Below are 20,426 nucleotides of genomic sequence, written 5' to 3'. Positions count from 1 at the left end.
AAACTGGGATAAATCAGTGATACTAAGGGTGAGTGTCGCCTCATGGCCGTGTTTGCTGAGGATATGAGCTTCTGTTGAAGCCCCAGCCATGTTGCTGAATGCACTCAGCATCCACCAGCTGCAGCTGTGATGTGTGTATCTGGATTTTATAAGCAGCTCACTTATTGTGCTGTGTTCTTCTAAAAATCCTCTTGTGTGCAGTTAGCATCTTAAGTATGCATTGCAGCACAATTAGGAAGGTGGGGAGAAAAGAACAAAGAAAAATAAATTGTAAGGCCAAATCAGAAATTAAAAAATTGGTGGAAGATGATCACAAAGAAAGGCAGGAAGATGGAGAAAACCCGTATGGAAAACTGAAGAAAGATGTAGAGCATGAAAAATGTGAAAGAGTAGAAAAGATAGATATTGTTCCTTGTCATTGACTGTTCTTTAACCCTTCTTAAACCCTTCCTTTTGCGTGGGATAACACGGTGGTGTGCCCTAACCGTTGGCAGACCCCTGTGAAATATAACGTCAGTCCTCAGAGGTTAGAGGGAAACTATTTAAAGGGTACCAACACTGCCTGATGTCCTTGGGCTGCTGCAGTGTGTCCTTTTCTAATGCAGTTGGAAGGTTTTTAAGTATGACAGCTCAATCCAGCTGTGTTGAATGACACGTTCCCTTTGCTTGTAGCATATGCACTGAGTGTCTGTGTTACCCGTGTCCTTCAGTAGAGGGAATTACGGAGGGAGGGAGGGAGTGGTCTTCACATTTTCTGGAGCTGTATTTGCTGCCTCTGTCTTTTCTGCACCATAGAAACATGCCGTCCCTGTAGAAATATAGAACTGAAGTCATGTGCCTATAGGCATACCCACGTCCTAAAAAGCAAAACAGAGAAGCTGCTGGTGTGCATCTGAGCTGCGCTCGCTTCAAGGCAGTACATTTTTTCTGTGTGAAATGGTCTTATAAACTTTTGCCAGACGAGCCCTTTCTCTTTGCATATTGCTTATTTCCATTTGTTAAGGGACTGTTCCTGGGAACTTCGGGCCTATTTTGAGCAAGTATTGCAAATATTCATCCTAATGAACTGCACAGTGTAATAGTTACCTCTGCTGTGTGCCCTGACTCCGTGCACGAGGTGTGAGATCAGGACACGCGAAGCACAGCAGTACCTCATTGCTCTTTTCCTCAGCTCCTCCGCAGGGCTTCGTGGCTGCTTTGGCTTTCGCCTACAGAGCGTCTCACTCTTCAGCTTCTGGTCACGTATAGGGAAGAAATTGGTGAATATGCTACTTTGAAAATTCAGTTAACATGATTGAAAATTGGGGTAATTATTAACATTTCCTGCTCCTGGCTGGTACCCACTGCATTAGCAATCTAAAACATTTTAGTATAAGCTGTCAAATAGTGTGGGGAGGGGAGCGGTGCAGAAGTGGCTCAACCTGTTAAAAAGGAAGAAGCTGCTTTCAGGCAGCTGAGACCCTCCCATGAAGAAGTCGTGAAGTTAGAGTGGAAATTTTTACTCTCTTTTTTTTTTTTTTTTTTTTTTAAATGCTGGTTTTTTACAGGGAGCTAGAAAGCAGCTTTGGGTTCCCTGTTAGATAGAACAGTATGTTGGAAAAAAGAGTTTGGGAAATGAGCCAAGTGAAAATTCACCCCACACGGGTCTGTTGGTTGTTTAACCTCCACTTCTGTGCGATAAACACACGATGAGGGACGTAGATGGACAGGGCAGGATTTCAGCTTATGTATTTCTAATGGAGTTAGGATGAAAAATGCTGGCCTAAGGAAGGTGGACTTGATATGCCACTGAACTGTGCATACTTTCTCATTTGGATACCTGCTCAGCCTCTGGTATTCTGAAGAGGAAGAGCTTGCCTGCAAGACTAGGCTGGCCATAAAAAGTATTATAGCTACTCCACTACGTGCCATTGCTCAGCTACTGCATAACTGAGAGTCAGTATCAGAGACTGAAATTTGGAAGCCTATGTCATTTCTAACCTTAGGTTAATACATTTTCTGCAGTTTTATATAAAGGGATGTTAGGCAAATTCTCCGGCCCTTTTCTGCATTGTAGGAATTGATTGCATGCTGTATGAATGCTATGTTCAGTCTAATGAGATAGCTACAGCTTGACAGAAATAATACTGCATAACTGAAGTTAGTCCTGAACCTTTGAGCCAGAGGTGTATTGGCTTCTCTGTCGCAGGTGAAGCAGCTGTTTCACTGGAAGTTATCTTTTCTAGTCTGATGACCCATGATATGTATATTAGACGAGGTGACCACAGCAGTCACGTCTTGTTTGACAGTCCTGAAAGCAGATCTGAAAGAAAAGACTTAGAGGAGGGAGCAGAGGGAAGTGCCAGAGGAAAAGGAATAGCGGGTAAGAGAGCACCAGCTTTGAAAAGAATGACACTCGTTTCCCACTGGAAGGATGTGGTCTTACCAGTTAGTTGCATTTAGTCAAAGCCTGAAGAAGGCTCTGTCCTTGCCTGTCAGTTGCTATCTCTCGAGGTATAAGCAAGCTAAGGAGTTGCAGCATTGAAAGTACATTCTTCAAGTGCTCATTTGTGAGTGCATATTCAGGGCAAGAGCTGTGTACAGTGGCACACACAAAGGTCATGAGCTCTCTGGTCTGCTGGTGTCAGTTAGGTCTCAAACTCTGCCCTTCACGAAGGGACGTGCCTGTTGGGGTGAGTGTGCGAAGTTGTGAGACAGAACTGAAAATGACTGAAGTGTAAACATGGGGATAACCAGATGTGGTCAGCATCCTTCAGGAACCAAGCTTTTGGGAAAAATCAAAATTCATTTTGCAGTTGGTTGGCCTTGAGTGCTGCTTCAGCGATACCTGTTGTTGTCCTTCACCAGTAATCCTTGGATCCTGTAGCAAAAAGAGGTGGGCACTGGACTAAATATTTTGATTCGGATCAGCTAGCCTGGCCAGCTGGAGCCTCTTACTTGTTGAAGTTGACATGTGTTCCCCAGTTAACAATCACAGGAAATAATTGGAAAGCAAAATCATAACATGACAGTGAGGTCATTCAGCGAAGCGTTCAAAAGGCGGGAAACCAACGTTTCACCTAGATTTACTCTAAGTGGGAGTGAGCTGAGAAGCAAAGGTGCAAAGAAGAAATGTGTGGAAGGATGCACGGCAGCTCAGTGGCAGCTTGCACGTCCCTGAGTGCTAATCCCCTGCTGTAGCTACGTCATCACTGCTCCGTTTTGCATTGCATGCCAGTAATCCAGTTCTTTCTCGGCACCAAGGATAATGCCGGGTTTGAGAACTTGTTTTGAATGGCTACATCAGTAGGTATCCGCTCCTTGACTGAAACGTACGCTATGTTGTTTGTTGTCTTGCTGCTTTCACACAAAAGCGAGTATGTCTATTTTAAGGGCATTTAGCTGTTCAAGTCACTGATGGGTGGGATGTCCTCTCCATTTTTAAGATGAAGGAATGTCTTTGTTACATGCAGTTATTAACATAGAAAACATGCATTTTGAGATTATATGCAATAGTTTTCCTAATTGGTACCATGACATTGTCTCCTCTTCTAATTCAGCAATTTAGGCTCATCAGAAAATCAGGTCCTCCTGGGATTGTGACGGTATACAGAAGCATTGAAGAAGACATAATTTCATAAATAATTGCTCAGGTTTTTCTGGAAACAGCTGCTGTTTCTGATTGATGTATACGGATTTACTTATTCCTTCTGTTTATGTTACTCGACTGCTTGATAGAATTTCTGGTTAGCAATTTAATCAACATTTCTAAGCTGGTATCCATCGTATTTGAGAAGTTGTGGCAGCCCAGTGAAGTTCCCACTGACTGGAAAAGGGGAAACATAACACTCATTTTTAAAAAGGGAAAAAAGGAAGACCCGGGGAACCACAGGCCAGTCAGTCTCACCTCTGTGCCCAGCAAGATCATGGAGCAGATGCTGCTGGAAACTCTGCTAAGGCACATGGAAAATAAGGAGGTGATTGGTGACAGCCAACATGATTTCACTAAGGGAAAATCATGCCTGATAAATTAGGTGGCCTTCTATGATGGGGTTACAGTGTTGGGGGATAAGGAGAGAGCAACTGCTGTCATCTACCTGGACTTGTGCAAAGCATTTGACAGTGTCCCGCACAACACCCTTGTCTCTAAATTGGAGAGACACGGATTTGATGGACGGACCACTCAGTGGATAAGGAATTGTCTGGATGGTCGCACTCAAAGAGTTGCAGTCCACAGCTCCATGTCCAAGTGGAGAACGGCAATGAGTGGTGTTTCTCAGGGGTTGGTATTGGGACCGGTATTGGTCCCAAACATCTTTGTCAGCAACATGGACAGTGGGATTGAGTGCACCCTCAGCAAGTTTGCTGATGACACGAAGCTGTGTGGCGTGGTTGACAGGCTGGAGGGAAGGGATGCCATCCAGAGAGACCTTGACAGGCTTGAGAGGTGAAGTTCAACTCATGAAGTTCAACAAGGCCAAATGCAAGGTCCTGTATCTGCTTCGGGGCAATCCCAAGCACAAATACAGGCTGGGCAGAGAATGGAATGAGAGCAGCCCTGAGGAGGACTTGAGAGTATTGGTTAATGAGAAGCTCAACATGACCCGGCAATGTGCACTCGCAGCCCAGAAAACCAACCACATCCTGGGCTGCATCAAAAGAAGCGCAGCCAGCAGGTCGAGGGAGGTGATTCTGCCCCTCTACTCCACTCTGGTGAGACCCTGAGTATTGCATCCAGCTCTGGGGCTCCCAGCCTAAGAAAGACATCGACCTGTTGCAGTGGGTCTAGAGAAGGGCCACGAAGATGATCAGGGGGCTGGAGCACCTCTGCTATGAGGACAGGCTGAGAGAGTTGGGGTTGTTCAGCCTGGAGAAGAGAAGGCTCTGGGGAGACCTTATAGCAGTTTTCCAGTACCTGAAGGGGGTCTACAAAAAAGGTGCAGAGGGACTCTTTATCAGGGAATGTAGCAATAGGAAGAGGGGTAATGGTTTTAAACTGGAAGCGGGTAGATTTAGATTAGGTATTAGGAAGAAATTCATTACTCTGAGGGTGGTAAGACACTGGAACAGGTTGCCCACGTAAATTGTGGATGCCCACAAACCCCAGCAACCTGGTCTGGTGGGAGGTGTCCCTGCCCATGGCAGGGGGGTTGGAACTCGATGATCATTAAAGCCACTTCCAACCCAAACCATCCTATGATTCTGTGATTCTTTTTATGAAGAAGAATCTTGTAAAGAAGAAACTTGTAAAGGGTAAAAAAGAAAAATTAATAGAGGTAAAGCTATTCTCTTTTTGTTAGATTTCAAGACAGTTTCGGCTGTCTTGAAGGACTGAAAAAAAACGTTTTCTCTTTAGGTTTAATGTACAGGAAGATATGAGGTGTTTGAAAGTTTTTAAAAATAAAGGGGAAAAAAAAGCCTTAAATTCAGTTATGGGCACCTACTTCACTGTGTTGTGAATAAGCAAAGTAACCTGTGCTGCACTTAAGGACATGGATAATGGTAATAGGTTCTGAGTTTTAAGTGCCATTGATTTTTCCCCCTCCTCCCCCTGAAAAGAGCTTTCTAAGCCAGAGAAATATCTTGACCTTTAGGCTAAATCCTCAGGACTCATAAATCACTGCTGCTTCTTTGAAATCAGGAGAGCTACTCCAGTTTACACCATCTGTGACTCTGGTTTCAAGAAAATACATCTGTCCTTTGTGACTAGAACAGCTTGTATTCAAAATGGTGTAGTCATACAGCAGGGCAGTGCTCAGTAATAATGATAAGAAATGGTTAATCTGGTAATGTTTTCCATAAGCATATATTACCGTCAACAAAACTGCTAAATACAATTTCTTAACATTTTTCACTGTGTTTTTTAGGGCAGGTGGTATCAGTGCAGGGTATCGGTGTCCTCCTTTTGTGAAAGAACCAAGGAAAAAAAAAAAAAGAGGGGATAGGAATCAAACTACTTTGATGTAAAGGAATGGTGCAGTTTGATTTATGTAGCCTCTAGTCAGGAAGTTGGCACAGCCACATTGAACGACGCTGGCCAGCCTGGCGGTGCCAGAGGTTTGGGAGGACGTGCCCAGAGCTCGGAGGGTGGCAGCTGTGGCACCCGGGGTGGGTGGCAGTCCCAACCTTATGCTGTCAATGTTGGCCTTCTCCCTGGGGCTTCTGGATTTGATAGGAAGCCATGCTTTATTTCTGTCTGCTAGAACAGTGAACGGTTGTATTGAACATAGGCATGTTTAAACTTTATACCCTATAGAGCTGTTAGGGGATCATCTGATTATCCCCAACCTGGTGTCAGTTGGAGATAATTTATTTGAAAATAATGTGGAGCCTCTTGCTGGAGGAAATGTCTGGTGTCAGCTTTGGTTTATAGGACTTTTGTAGAGTATGTTACTAAAATCCTATCATGTGTTGCAGCAATTGGACAGTTAGTAGTTTTAAGCAGGAATTGCAGTTCAGAGGTGAAAAAGATACCTGTGCATGTTAGCTTTACGAAAAGGAGAGCAAGTTCATGAGAGTGTAGATCCAGTGGCTGGGGACTGTACTGCATCTTTTGGTGGGTCGGCTTGGCTCTAGCTGGCTGTAGCGATGGCTTTCAGGGTGGGACCAGCTGGTGCTCCTGCCTTTAGCTTTGGCAGTACAGGGCTTTTTCAAGGCAGGTGTTGCATCTTTCAGAACTTGTTTTTATAACCGAGCACTGGACCCTGAATTGCATTTTTTCTCAGTTAAGAATCATATTTTCTTTGTGTTAGGATTCAAGTGCATTTTTTGTTTGTTAAATCCTAAAAGTAAAACTAGAGACGTAGCAAGGCGTACATTTGTTGTGTTTGTTTTTAAGCTGCACAACGTTTATAAAACACTTTGAACCAGATTTGACATGTTCCACAGGTAGGTATATAGAAAGAGCACTTAAGTCTGTTTGCTTAAACTAAATCACAGGGAAGGAGATCACAGTTTTGTTTAGGAAAAATAACCGAAGTCCCCCAGACCACACCACTGCCACCAAGCCAAGAACTGTGAGCTTTAGGAAGGTGAAACACTGTGCAAGTTTCAAAGAGAGCAGAACGTAACAGTTTCCCCAAAATTTATCATGAGTGAAAAAAGAGTTTTGCAAACAAAACTCTGCTTTTTTTTTTTGTCTCCAGAAGCTGGAATTATCTACATCATAGCCAGAGAAGCTGCTTGAGATCATTGTTAAATAAAGGTCTTTTGTATGCCAGCTTATGATCTGAAACCTGGTTTCATGATCTCTTGAGCTGCCGTCATTGCATCTTTACAAGAGATGGAGTTTAATTAAATGCCATATCTGTATTTACAGTGACGCAGCTGTAGCTGTAGAAGTTATGTGATTTTAAGAGAAGATGGGGAGAAGTTCGGGAGGAATAAAGGAAAGAACAAAGTTTCCTCCCTCAGTTCTAAAGTCTTCCAATACTTCTGACTGATATTTCATAAAATGCCTTTAGCTTACTGATCTTCATAAAAAAGACTGACGATTTCTTGGGCTAAGTGGTTTATATATCCATTTTTTTAAAAAATTACCTTTTCTGGCATGTCTGATTTGATGCCTTGCAGAGTGAGCTCAGTTCTTAAACCCCATCATTAAAGGCCAAATCCAAAGGTCCTTAAGTATGAGATAAGATATACTCCAGGGGATCCCATTATAAGTTATGGCAAGAGGGGTCCTATCCTTGTCTTAGGCTGCTGTTCCTTGCAAAACCACTCTGCAAACCAGTACACTTCAGTATCCAGAAAGTAGCATAAGATAATACGAAGACTACGAAAAAATAGTGGATGACCACATGATATGCTACACATTTTTGTCAGTGTATTATCTAATCTACCTATAATATTCTGATAAAAAATTTTTAGACTCTTAGCAGAGAAAAGGTGGATATGCTTCTCCGTAAGTTTTCTCTGGACCTCTCAGTAGTCTATCAGTAACAAGATACATCAAAGAGTTAGAAATAGCTTTAATTGGGTTATACATGTAACATTGATTTAAATACTGAACCATGAAACTGTAGGGGTGTACAAACATGCTAGGTATAGATAAGGTGAGTAGTACAGAAACATCGAGGAAATAATTGTCAGGATAATAATGTATATTAAAAAATTACGTTCATTTACATTCAATTTGATGTGAAGGTTCAGGTTACTTTTACTCCTCTGAACAGAATTATCCATCCCTAATAATTATTTTTTTTTGTTAAAATAGTAACATGCAATTAGCACTTTATCTGGCATTTAAGAATGAGTAAGGAGAACTATTGTTCTCGTAACTGCTCATCTGAAAAAGAGAAGCTGCGTGTTTAATTTTGCTGGAGATGGAAATGACTCTTTTTTGTGTGCGTGACAAATTCATAACTCAAAAAGTACCTTCTTCCTGAGCAGTAAAATAGCTATAGATTTCCTGGAAATGTTTGCATAATATATATTTCATTTATATGTGCTGTAACACATACACCTGTGCCCGCCATACTAGCTGCTCTGCACACTTGCGAAAGCACTAATAGTAACATCTTACCAGCACAGGCATCAGCTGGAGCTGTATAATCTGCAGTTCCACTCATTTCCTCAGCATCTGAAGTCTGCGCTGCCATGGCTTAACGGTTGCTTAGCTGGCAAGAGTAAAACCAGTTCACAGAATGAAACCTCTATTAGAAAGTGGGGAGGGCCTAAAATGATTGACTCTGTTAAAAGGCATAGAACGGCAGAATGACCTATGGGTTTCATTCTGTAATCAGGTGAAACCTTGAGCGTTAACTTGCAGAGCAAGTGGTGCCAGGGACCCTGCCCCAGCTGGGCTTGGCACAGAGGCTGCATAGCGAAGCCCGGACGCTCGTGCCTGGCTTTGTAAAACCGCTTCAGGAAGGGGCAATGTTAAGACAGTGTCAGGGTTCCCTTTTACTGGTAACGTATTGTGGTAGAAGGAGCTGTACAAATAGGACACTTGTTCTAATAATGAAAGGCAAATTTTCTCATTCGTTAGTGGAGACAATAAAGAGAAAAGCGTTAATAATTTTTTTTTTCATAAAGGTAGTTAAAATAAACAAAATACCCAGGAAGGAATTTATTTTCACTCCAGCTTTCTAATTGATTTTTTATGTGAAAATATGAGAGGGAGGGTTTCTGTCCCCGGTTTTCACAACCAGTGTCCATTACTATCTCTGCATTTTTCTGACTAACAACAGATTCTCATGTACTACTGAATCTGGATGCAGGCATACCGAAATGAAAGTCGTCAAACAATGGAAATACCCTGCATTCAAACTGCTGATATAGTTCAAAGGCTGTTTTTCAGCAGAAAGCTTCACCAAAAAAAATGTTGACAAGTTTAATATAGTCAGCACTTCTGTGAAAGATTGGTATTTTTGAAGTGAAGCTTTGAAACTTAAGGTCATGAACTTTCTACAAAAACATTTTTCTTAAAGTGTCTACATTTTAGCTCTTTTGGCTCACTCTTGCCTTCTGATTTCTTGCCATACTGTGCTAGGACATATGTGCAGTGCCCATCAAACCATTGTTTCCTCATCCAGACATGAAGGCTGTATATTTAAGAACCTGAATAACAGAATGAGGGTGCAGTGAAATGAGCAATTCAGTAAAAGTAGGAACCATCTTCTCTTCGAATTGGATGCTAGTAACACCTGGGCAACCTTTTACCGTCACTGATTTGCACAGTTTAAATGCATGTTAACAGTTTTTCTTTGGTCAGTGTTGATTGTAGGGTGGGGATGGCAGTGTACACTTGTGTTGCATATAGAATTGACTAGGTTGTATGGGACCTTTAAGGTCATCACATCCAGCCATCAACCTAACACTGCCAAAACCACCACTAAACCATGTCCCTCAGCACCACGTCTACCTGTCTTTTGAATACCTCCGGGGATGGTGATTCAACCACTTCCCTAGGCAGCCTGTTCCAATGCTTGACAACCCTTTCAGTGAAGAAATTTTTCCTAATATCCATCCTAAGCCTCCCCTGGCGCAACTTGAGGCCATTTCATCTTGTCCTATTGCTTATTACTTCGGAAAAGAAACCAATACCCACCTTGCTACAGCCTCCTTTCAGGTAGTTGTAGAGCATGATAAGGTCTCCCCTGAGCCTCCTTTTCTCCAGACCAAACAACCCCAGTTCCTTCAGCTGCTCCTCATAAGACTTGTGCTCCAGACCCCTCACCAGCTTTGTTGCCCTTCTCTGGAAGCACTCCAGGATCTCAATGTCTTTCTTGTAGTGAGGGGCCCAAAACTAGACAGTGTTTGAGGTGCCCCCTGAGTACAGGGGGACAGTCACTTCCCTAGTCCTGCTCGCCACACTGTTCCTGATACAAGCCAGGATGCTGTTGGCCACCTTGGCCACCTGGGTATGCTGCTGGCTCATATTCAGCCAACACCCCCAGGCCCTTTTCTGCTGGGCAGCTTTCTAGCCATTTCTCCCCGGTCCTGTAGCGCTGCATGGGGTTGTTGTGACCCAAGTGCAGGACCCAGCACATGGCCTTGTTGAAACTCGTACCATTGGCCTCGGCCCATTGATCCAGCCTGTCCAGATCCCTCTGTAGAGCCATCCTACCCTCAAGCAGGTTGACACTCCTGCCTAACTTGGTGTTGTCTGCAAACTTACTGAGCGTGCACTCGATCCCCTCATCCAAATCATTGATAAGGATATTAACAAGGACTGGGCCTAATACTGAGCGCTGGAGAACACCACTTGTGACCAACCACCAACTGTATTTAACTCCATTCACCACCTCTCTCCGGGCACGGCCATCCACCCAGATTTTTACCCAGCGAAGCATATGCCCATCCATATGCACATCACCGAGTAGTCCAAGGCTAGTGTCAGTGATACCAACAGAGGAAGGTGGGGGAGACACTGCCACATTCTGACTTTTCAAACTAGTCATCTTCCGTCTTCCTCCTTTAAGTAGGCTTAAATCCTGTGTGCTGCAAAGAGACCGTGTATGTACCCATCCACAGGTGTGAAATTTATGTGTGCATATTTAGTTGTTTGAAAGGTCAGCCTGGATTATCAGCAGGAGATCTGGGTGCACAAACTATGTAAGAGAAATGTTTGCAGCTCACCAGTATCAACTATGCTATATGTTCATGGGAATCAGCATAGCTGGCTAGCCCCAAATAATACCTGTGAAAGGAAAACCCTTGCTCTCTTGAAGTCAATGGCAGAATTCCCTTTCACTTGCTGTACTTAGGTTTTTCCCAAGAAGGCACTGGGGGAACACATAAGCTTCTGTTGAGGTTCTCCTAAGAGCAAGTCACTAGTTCCCAACATCACCAGCTCTGAAAGGAAAATAAAAGAAAAATATGCAGTGAATATCAGAGAATAAAGTGTTCTGCTTAATTATGTAATTGTGACCGGTCCGACGTAAATAGCAAACCTATTAATAGAGTGCCAAAACAACATCCTTTCCAAGAATGCCATCTGATTTAATGATGAGAGTCCCAAGACACTGGTTTTTATTTGCTTTGGTAATACATCTGTACAATGTGTCTCTTCCAGATGTGGCTTTTCAATCAAAGGATCAGGCTGTGAGGTGATCTGCAGCAGAATAGGCACACATGAAAAATCAAGCACAGTATTGGAAGAAATCATTAAGAAATAATAATGGCGCTGTTGGAAACAGGATGTATTATATTGTCATCGCTTCTATAAAACATGCCAAAATATAATAATCTTGGATCAAATGGCCTTCCTTATGTAAGACTAATAACAAGTTTTCCTGTACTTCCATCAGTCATCAATATACAAGAGGATTTTTCCGCTTACTCTAGGACATCAGGCAATGTTAAATTGCCAATGTTAAATCTTACTATGCAGAATTTTTAAAACTTCATCTTTTAAGTGACTGATAATGCCACCTGAAGTTTATCGAAACTTAAAGAATTCTATTTTTTTTACAACCAGATTATAATACTTATAATTTTCATGGAATTTTCATAGAATAATTTTATTCTAAAGCTTTAGATGATCTTTTGGTATAAATCTATCCCTTCTTTTGTTAGTCTTCAATTAATTGCGGTGTGGGCTTTTTCTTTTCCTGTCTTGTTTTCCTAGCCAGGATTGCCCACTTAGCAGCTTTGAGAGAGCCACAGAAAATCAACGGAATGCATTTCTTCAGCAATCCCGCTTTCCCCTGCCGTTGCTGTCTGTAGCAGGCAGAGCTGATCTTTGCTGTTCTGTAGCAGCAGATGCCGTCTCCACTGGATTTCACCGTATAAGACAAACCAAACCCAACCCTACTCTGCTCACAGAAACATGTGCTCAGTGAACACTGAGAAGCATTTCAGCCATGTCTCCTTAAATGTTAGATGGTTTGTGAGGCTCTTTCAGGCTTTCTATTGATTTTGCATGGAACTAGGTCAGAGCTGCTTTTAATTGAACAAGCTCGCTGCTGCAACTCTCACTTAACTGTAAAAAAGGGGTATTAAAAATTGATATGCAAAGCAAACTTCTGCTTAATTAGCAAGCAGATGAAGTCAGAGTAGAAAAACCACCAAAGTTAATAAAGATGAGGAAATGGCTTTCACTGACAGTATAATATACTCCTATTTTGGGGGAAAAATGGCTTAAGCCAATGGCTTAAGCACTGAGCATTATCCCTGTTTCTTGCATGTGGTGTTAATAGCTTGTTAGTTTTCTTTGGGAGAGGTTGGGATAAATTTACAGCTGTGCAGATCAGACAAACCACCACACATCAAGAAACTATTAAAAGGCAATTCTAATTTTAAAATGTGTAATAAAGGTAAAAAAAAAACGGGTGTGCAGAAAGAAGAAACTGTGGGATTCCCTCAAGGGCTCTGTATTGCTCTGCACCTGATATCCATGGAAGTGGTCGGTCTGTAGCGGATGGGCGCGTGCTGCTGTCACGCTGGCAGTGTTACATGGGACACCGGTGGAGCTGTGCCTGGCCTTTCCCCTGGTCGGGACCCTGGGTTAGGCACGGCTGAGCGGGGCGGCTGGCAGCTCACGGCTCTGCCCCAGGTACGAGGGTAGGAGCTGAAGCCTGGGACGTGTCTGTAGTAGCTCTGATCGTCAAACACGTGTGCTGGCTGCAGTCTAATCCCGTGTCTCCACCCCTCCTGATGGCCAGATGTGGCCCTGGGGATGCTCCGCGATCCTGCTCCGTCGGCCAGCTCCAGGCCTGCCTTGCGGCCGTATGAGGTGAGGTCTGACGTGTGGGGGCTGGAGGAGATCGGTAGTTCTAATTCAGATCTAAACCCCACGCAGAACGCTCCCCTCCCAGGTCACGGTGCGTTACAGGGACCTTTTCTTGACTGTCCCAGTCACTTGGATGTTTTTACACTGGCAACTATTCCCTGCTGCAAATGCAGCTCCGTGGAGCGAGCTCAGTGGCAGGAATTACTGTCTCATAAAAGCATGTTCATTGCTCCGTGTTTTCGCTCCCGCGGTCAGGCACGAGGCATTGGCAGAACACAGAACACACTGACTTTGCTTCACACCTGTATGCGTGTGCTGAGTTTTAGACCCCGTGAGTAGCACCATTTACTTCCCGCGGTATGCGAGTTCTGCCTAGAGTGATGTATTATTTATTTAGGTTTATAACAAACATACAGAAAAAGGAGTAAATGAATAATGCATGGATGATTAGCTTATACATTTCAGCTCACAGCTGAGAGAGAGGTGGCAGAGAGCAAACCTCATTTTAAGTTCCTTAAGACAATTGCTTTTCTTTCTTCCCCCCAAACCCCCAAGCTGTAATAAAGGTTCTGCTGTTTATCACTTAGCATAATTCTAAGAAGCCACCAGGACCTGAAATTAATTTAAGCTTAAGAGCAGAGTGGTAGGCAGGCCACAGAGTATATATTCATTTGAATGATAGCTTTTCCAGTAGGACGTTTTCCATAGCTGTATTTTTCAGTTTGCTTTGCTCCAAGTTATGGCTGACTCGGTTTGTTTCTCGCTTTCTTTAGCATTTACAAGTTTTCCAGTACCGCAGCTCACGTGCCATCCCTGTCTAGTGTGCAGCTGCTAGGGGACCTTTCATAGAGGGGCAATTGTACATGTCCATTATTTGTAAAATATGTTCTTTCTAAGAGATTTTAGCCACCATCTTGCTCTTGAAGTGGAAAAGTCTGAGATTCAGGTGAAATAAATAAGAAAAATGCATATCTTTGAATATTGAAATACAATGACACCTGGAAGTGCTTGAAACATTTGAATGCCTTTATGGCAGTTCAACCGACTGTATCCATAAATATTTAAAGCAGTGAATTATTTCTTGAAATTTACATTTTTATGTACTATTTTGGCTTACGAATTATTGAACAATAAAGATGCTTTCCATAATAATTTCAGCTCTCAAAATACAGTACTTCACTGAGAAAAGATTTGCCTGTGGCCATCGTATGATTGAGCTCCCAGCATAACACTGAGCTTCAGTATCTCCTAACTCCAAATTAAGGTTTTTAACAGCGTGAGGTAACTTAGATCCCATCTGTGTTTCTGCACTTCTCAAATAAATAAAAAAAAGCTGTGCAGCAGCTACTGCTCCCTTTCAGCAGAATATATATATATGACCGGTTAGAGTTCATGTTTTCAGTATGGGATCAATGTGGATAAAGTGGCCATTTAAATCCTGCTGTAGCATTTATAAAGGGTTACCCTGTTTAAAATATACTAGTTTGATTTTCAGTCGATGATAAGGTCACCACCCCATAGGTAAACATAGTTGGCAGCTACACCTGTGTTCTGTGTTCTGCCAATGCCTCGTGCCTGACCGCGGGAGCGAAAACACGGAGCAATGAACATGCTTTTATGAGACAATAATTCCTGCCACTGAGCTCGCTCCACGGAGCTGCATTTGCAGCAGGGAATAGTTGCCAGTGTAAAAACATCCAAGTGACTGGGACAGTCAAGAAAAGGTCCCTGTAATGCACTGTGACCGGGGAGGGGAGCGTTCTGCATTTCTGGAGCTGTCATGGGCACATTAGAACTGAGGTACTCTTTCAGTGGAGCTAGAACTAGCACAGGGATTTTTTTTTATTGAATTTGAGTATGATTCCCATTGATATTTCTTAAGGAAACTGAAATTATTCTAAACTCCTCCCCAAAATATTTGAGGAAAAATGAGGCATTAATTTTTTTCCCCATTGTTTATGTATTCGCAAATCAGCAGGAAAGTATTATTACAGAAAACTATATAAAACACTGACATGTTGTTTTTCTGAACGTGTATCGATGCTTCTGATAGCGATCGCCAAATAATAATGATTCAGGCTCTGTGATGGCTTGCATTACGTTATAATCTGATTCGATCTGCTTTTCATTTTTAGGATATATTACTTTTCAGATAAACTGAGAACTGAAAATCACCAAGAAAGGATAGTGGAATGTAAATTTACCAAGTCTAGAGAGCCAGCTGAAAACTGATTTTCTACACCTTATAAAGAAGTAGACTATAAGCCAAATCTTTATTTAGTCTGAATATTTTCATAGTTTCCAGCTGGTTACAGAGAACTGCTGTGCTTTGATTCAGCTGATAATAAAACTAAGAATGCACAAATCATTTTTATCAGGCAACAAGTACAAATGCTTCTCTGTTAAGTAAACTAAAGTGGATAAATCCTTAGCTCCACGCTCAGCCGGAGTGTTTCCACTGCCACTAAGGGCTGACTGCATGAGCATGTGAAATTTCAAGGGGTGGTGTTCAAGTAGTGTCAATGAGGCACACACAAAGGAGGTTTTCACTAAGGTAATCACAGCATTTCCAGTAGCAGCTCAATGACATAGTAAATTAAATCTACTGAATGATGCATTAAGTTGGTGGGGCACTTGCAGGGCCAGATTCTGACTCCTTGAAAGCGTATTCATGCTATTCTTTTGCCCCTCTCTTTGTTTTGCTGGAAAGGAAGAGCTGCAATCTAGACAGCATCCTGTATCGGGATTGTGTGCATTTCCAAAGAATTTTGAAACTTTGTTCGCATCTTTCCTTTTCCTAGATAAGAAGTATCTTAAGAAGTGAATGTTATTGGCGTGAAGAAAAAATTCAGCTATGATTGCATGTATCTGTTATGTGAAATAGTACATCGGGTTTTTTGATAGATCAATGCTCAGAAAAAATATAAGAGCATGTTTGTTGGTAACTGAAACAGTTCAAACCTAGTTATAACTTGGGCTCCTTATAACTACGTCTCCTTGAACAGCTCTTTGTATTAGCAAGTCTCTCTACGCTGTCACAGACAGAGCTGTGTTACAGACAGTTCGTAGCAACGGTCCCTGAAAGGCAGACGTCATGTTATATTGGTACAGACTGCTGTTCAGCCTTGTACTCTGCTGGGGTTACCAACTAGGAAAAACAAACAGTTTGGATTTTCATCACAGTGTCTTTTTGCATACATTACAGTAGGTAAGTGACCTAAAAGTTCAAGGAAGAGGTTTGATTTTTGAAGGTCTTTGTCACATAAAGTGCCGCTGAATCCTATTTCCGAGTCTTGCTAAACTGGAGTCGTTTTAGCGTTTTCTCATGGAGTGTTACTACTGTGAGTAATTAAAAAAAAATCTTGAAGGTTGTAGTATGATATCTTTAACTTAATTTTTACTATTAACTGATAGTAATTCATGAAATATACTAATGATTACATATTGCAGTGCATATCCAGTTAGATATTTTTACGTGTTTCCTGTATGATGTTTCATTGAGGAAACTTCAGGCTGACTGTGTTGTTGCTCATCAAGTTCATCTGCAGACTGGAGTGTCAAAGAACTCAAAACAACATGAGATTTTGTGACTGTAGCGCATAGGTGGGGTCTCTACCACACCATCTAGATCTCTAATACTGCATCTTCCACTATTTGCTGTAACAAGGGTAAACAGCGCGTGGGGTTCTGAGTCACAGGCAAACTAAAGGGGTTTGAATGTGGTTCTTTTTCTGGGACTGTATCATCTGAGTGGTGATTCCTGTTGGATAGTTCCAGTTCCTGGCCATGAGGATAACACTGGGAGAAGAAGTGGCAGCTGAGACAAATTTTGCCATTGCATCTCTGGCAGTCCTGCACAGCCAGGCCACTGTCATTCCGTGTACATCCCCTGGGCAGCTGTTGTCATCTGCCTGCGAATGGATCCTGGCGTTTTCCCTTTGCTTGGCTCTCCCAAATCTTGTAATGTCCCTTGTAGCCACAAAAAGATTTTGAGATAGGGCTCAAGGGAAGATTGTCCATCTCTATCAAATGTGAACTCCAAGACTGTAGATACATACAGAAATTACAGTATATCAGGGGGTTGATTTATAAACCTGAATGACTAGAACCGAGAGTATCACATAAGGACGTGTTTAGGCTTAAATGTGAGGTATCAAATTCAAACTCAGAGGAATTTTTTAATTTTTTTTTTGCTAAAAGGAGGCAAACAGTTCAAGAAGCTTTGAATAACTGACTAGCACAGTAATTAGCTGTTACAACTAAATGAAATCTAACGTTTCTTCTGTATCATGTGAGTTTTTCACAGCTACAGATGGAAAAGATCAGGAACAAATTGTTTCTCCATTGCATTGCTCAACCTGCAACAAAAGAAATGAGGGTCTCGAGAAAAGAACAGAAAATCGCTAGCCATGAAGAGAGCAGATATCACTGCCTCACTTGAAAAATCATTCAATTGTTTTTTGAATTTCCCCTCCCTATATTGACTCATGGTGTTGCAAGCAGAAAGTCATTTTCTGACTCCAAGGATTTTCCAACCAAATTAAATTTTATTCCCTAGGTTATTGTGCTGGGCATGCCCAAAATATTAACACTGGACAGTTTTGTGGATTTTGTGTTTTTTATTAGAGCTTATGAGGAGTACAGATATGTTGCTTGCACAATATTGCCTTAGGAGAGAGCTTCCTTGGAAAGTGCCTGAAGAGCTTGTTCCCAATGAAATGACAGCTGAAAAGAATTGAAGTATTTCCATAAATTGTTAACAAAAGCATAATTTGGTAGGATACTGTTTTCAAAAATATTTTCCTGGCTTATAAAAGTTGTAGCAGAAAAGTTACATTTTATCCATCTGCTGCATTGGGTATAGCTTTAATAATTAAAAAGCATATTGAAACCTACATAAACCACAAGTTGGTAAAATTGTGATATAAATTGCCATTAAAAGATTTATGATTGGTATATATGGAATATTGAGCAAAAGATTGTTATATGATGTGGGTAATTCACAGATACTATAATGAAATGTGCATTTGTGTATTTTGTAGAACCACTAGATGAGCTGAAGATCAGAAGTCACAGCACGGAACCACTACCAAAGCTGGAAAACAAAGAGAGAGGAGGCCATCATGGGACAGCTTCCTCCAGGGAGCCAGGGAAAGCTCAGGAATGGGATGGAACGCCAGGTCCGCCTGTGGTGTCCAGCAGGCTTGGGAGATCCTCTGTCAGTCCAACCATGTTGGCTGGAAGCAACAGCTCAGGTACGTCAAGTAGCAGAGCAGGGAAGATCTCCAAAACCTCCTTGCGAGCTGAAGGGTCTCTACACAGATGCAGGTAAGCATCTGGATTCTTTAGACTTCCAAACATCTTCTAGAATCTGTCCTGCCCATTAACTGCTGCACTAAGAAGCATTGTGCTGTCTGCTTGTGCTCTGTGCTGGGACAGAATAGGGATGGTGGCAGGTAATATAAGCATGTAAACATGCTGTTCATCTATTTTAGAAGTAGTAAGGAATTCCACTTGACCTTGAAAAGGGACACTATGGCAGAGACACCCCCAGGATGGCACCTCAGAGAGAAGTTCATAAATTCAGATATCACGTCCAGTAACAAAACCACACTGTGCAGAAACAAGGCTGTCTTACCGATGTGCACAGTGAGTGGACGCAGGCAGCCTGTGCTTTGTGCTTGTACATGAATTTCTAGAAAAGTGACTGTGGATTGCAGAAGTCTCAAATTCTTACCTATCCATTTTATTCATCAAATTTTATATACATAAAATAGTGAATTGCCATAAACCATGAAAAATAATGCAGCCTTATTTATAGATTGACTAGGACAAACAGAACTGATACATGAATGGACATCTATAAACAGATAAGTATAGCTCTGGCATAAGCACTGCATTGTTACTTTTTGAGATTTGACAGTTTGCTTAAAAGAGTAACTTCATTGCTTATTGGTTGGATTGTGAAAAATATCCACTTTAAATACAGTTGGCGTGTATAGTACTGGAGCCTCATGGTCAATGTTCAGTAAGCATAAGACTATGAACGAGCTACTCAAACAAGAAATTACTCCTGCACAAGAGATCTGCAGGGCAGTCAGTGGCAGAGATGAGTCTTTACAGTGCCAGGCTTGCAGAGATGCTCACCCTGTGTGATAACGGGACTCACATTTTGCCTGCATTGCTGGAAATCATACCTGAAACTCAGTATATCACTTGAATAGGCTTTACTGATGTGACGTACCATTTGCAGCAATTGTGCAGTCCAGCTTTTTGTGCTACAGACCTCTTCCGGAGGCAGCTAAAGTGACTTTTCTGCAAATCTCGTAACTTTAGCACAGGGTATTTGGGTGTTACTGCCTTTTGCTTACTTGTCTGTTCTCACGAAGCATCCTGGTAGATAAGAATTTTACAGATCAGCTCATAGCTTTGTTAAAAATTCTGTTCCCAGTGTATTAAAGCGTCATCTGCACTAATGCAGGTAAAAGGGTGGGTTTAAAGGTAACACATCAAAGTATCAGGACATCTGATAATTAGACCAAAGGTGCGTACCAACCTTTCAGTTCTGTGAGATGCCAGTATGGAGCAGAATGGAAGAGAAATGAAAATTAAAGAGTAAGCTCTTAGCAAAATATAGCACTTCTGTCCAAACTTCCTGAATCAGTTTTATTTTAAAGAGCTGGTTGATCTCCAAAAGCAGACAAAACATGTTGGCCTCAATCTTCATTCGGCATCAGCAAACTGTAATAGTTGTTGAATCATGCCTTGATTTAGTTAGCTGTGACTTTGTCTTACACAGCTAGGACTGTCAAAGAAAAACTATGGAAATATTTTATTGGCTGAATTTTGACTCCTTTTATGATTAAAATCTAAGAGCTGATTATTATTTTTCTTTCCCTGCAGTTTTTATGACATTTCATTTGATGAATATTGCCTCTCATCTGCCATGACTATTTTTTCCCCTGTGTCTCTAGCTGTTGCCTGAGCAACATGTTTTTACCTTTAATTGGTGGGGCATTGCATTCAAAATGCTGTACACAGTTCTCCTCAATGAACTTGTACGTGAACTGTAACAGTTCATTCTTCGCAATTAAATTAGAACTGTGATAGAATGCAAGAAGAGAGATTTAATACATCTGTATGGATACAAATGTTTTCTGGAGTCAAGGAGGTGAAGTAATTCTGGGCTAGGAATTTAGAACTTAGATTTACCACAGGACCAAATAAAATCAGGGCAGTCCCCAGTACAGTTGTCGTCACTGTTGCTCTC

General features: G+C 41.9%; 1 protein-coding gene across 1 annotated transcript in view; it reads left to right on the top strand.

Annotated features, from left to right (window-relative positions):
- Window positions 1–20,426, top strand: part of NYAP2 (neuronal tyrosine-phosphorylated phosphoinositide-3-kinase adaptor 2) — a 146,393-nt gene that overhangs the window by 93,766 nt on the left and 32,201 nt on the right. Inside the window, exon 4 of the mRNA XM_082487061.1 lies at window positions 18,199–18,411. Coding sequence (XP_082343187.1) covers window positions 18,199–18,411 — 213 coding nt within the window. The remainder of the gene's footprint in view (window positions 1–18,198; window positions 18,412–20,426) is intronic.

This window comes from Vanellus vanellus, assembly GCF_965231255.1.
Source record: "Vanellus vanellus genome assembly, chromosome: 8".
NCBI lineage: Eukaryota > Metazoa > Chordata > Aves > Charadriiformes > Charadriidae > Vanellus > Vanellus vanellus.
This window is presented reverse-complemented; position numbering and strand designations above follow the sequence as displayed.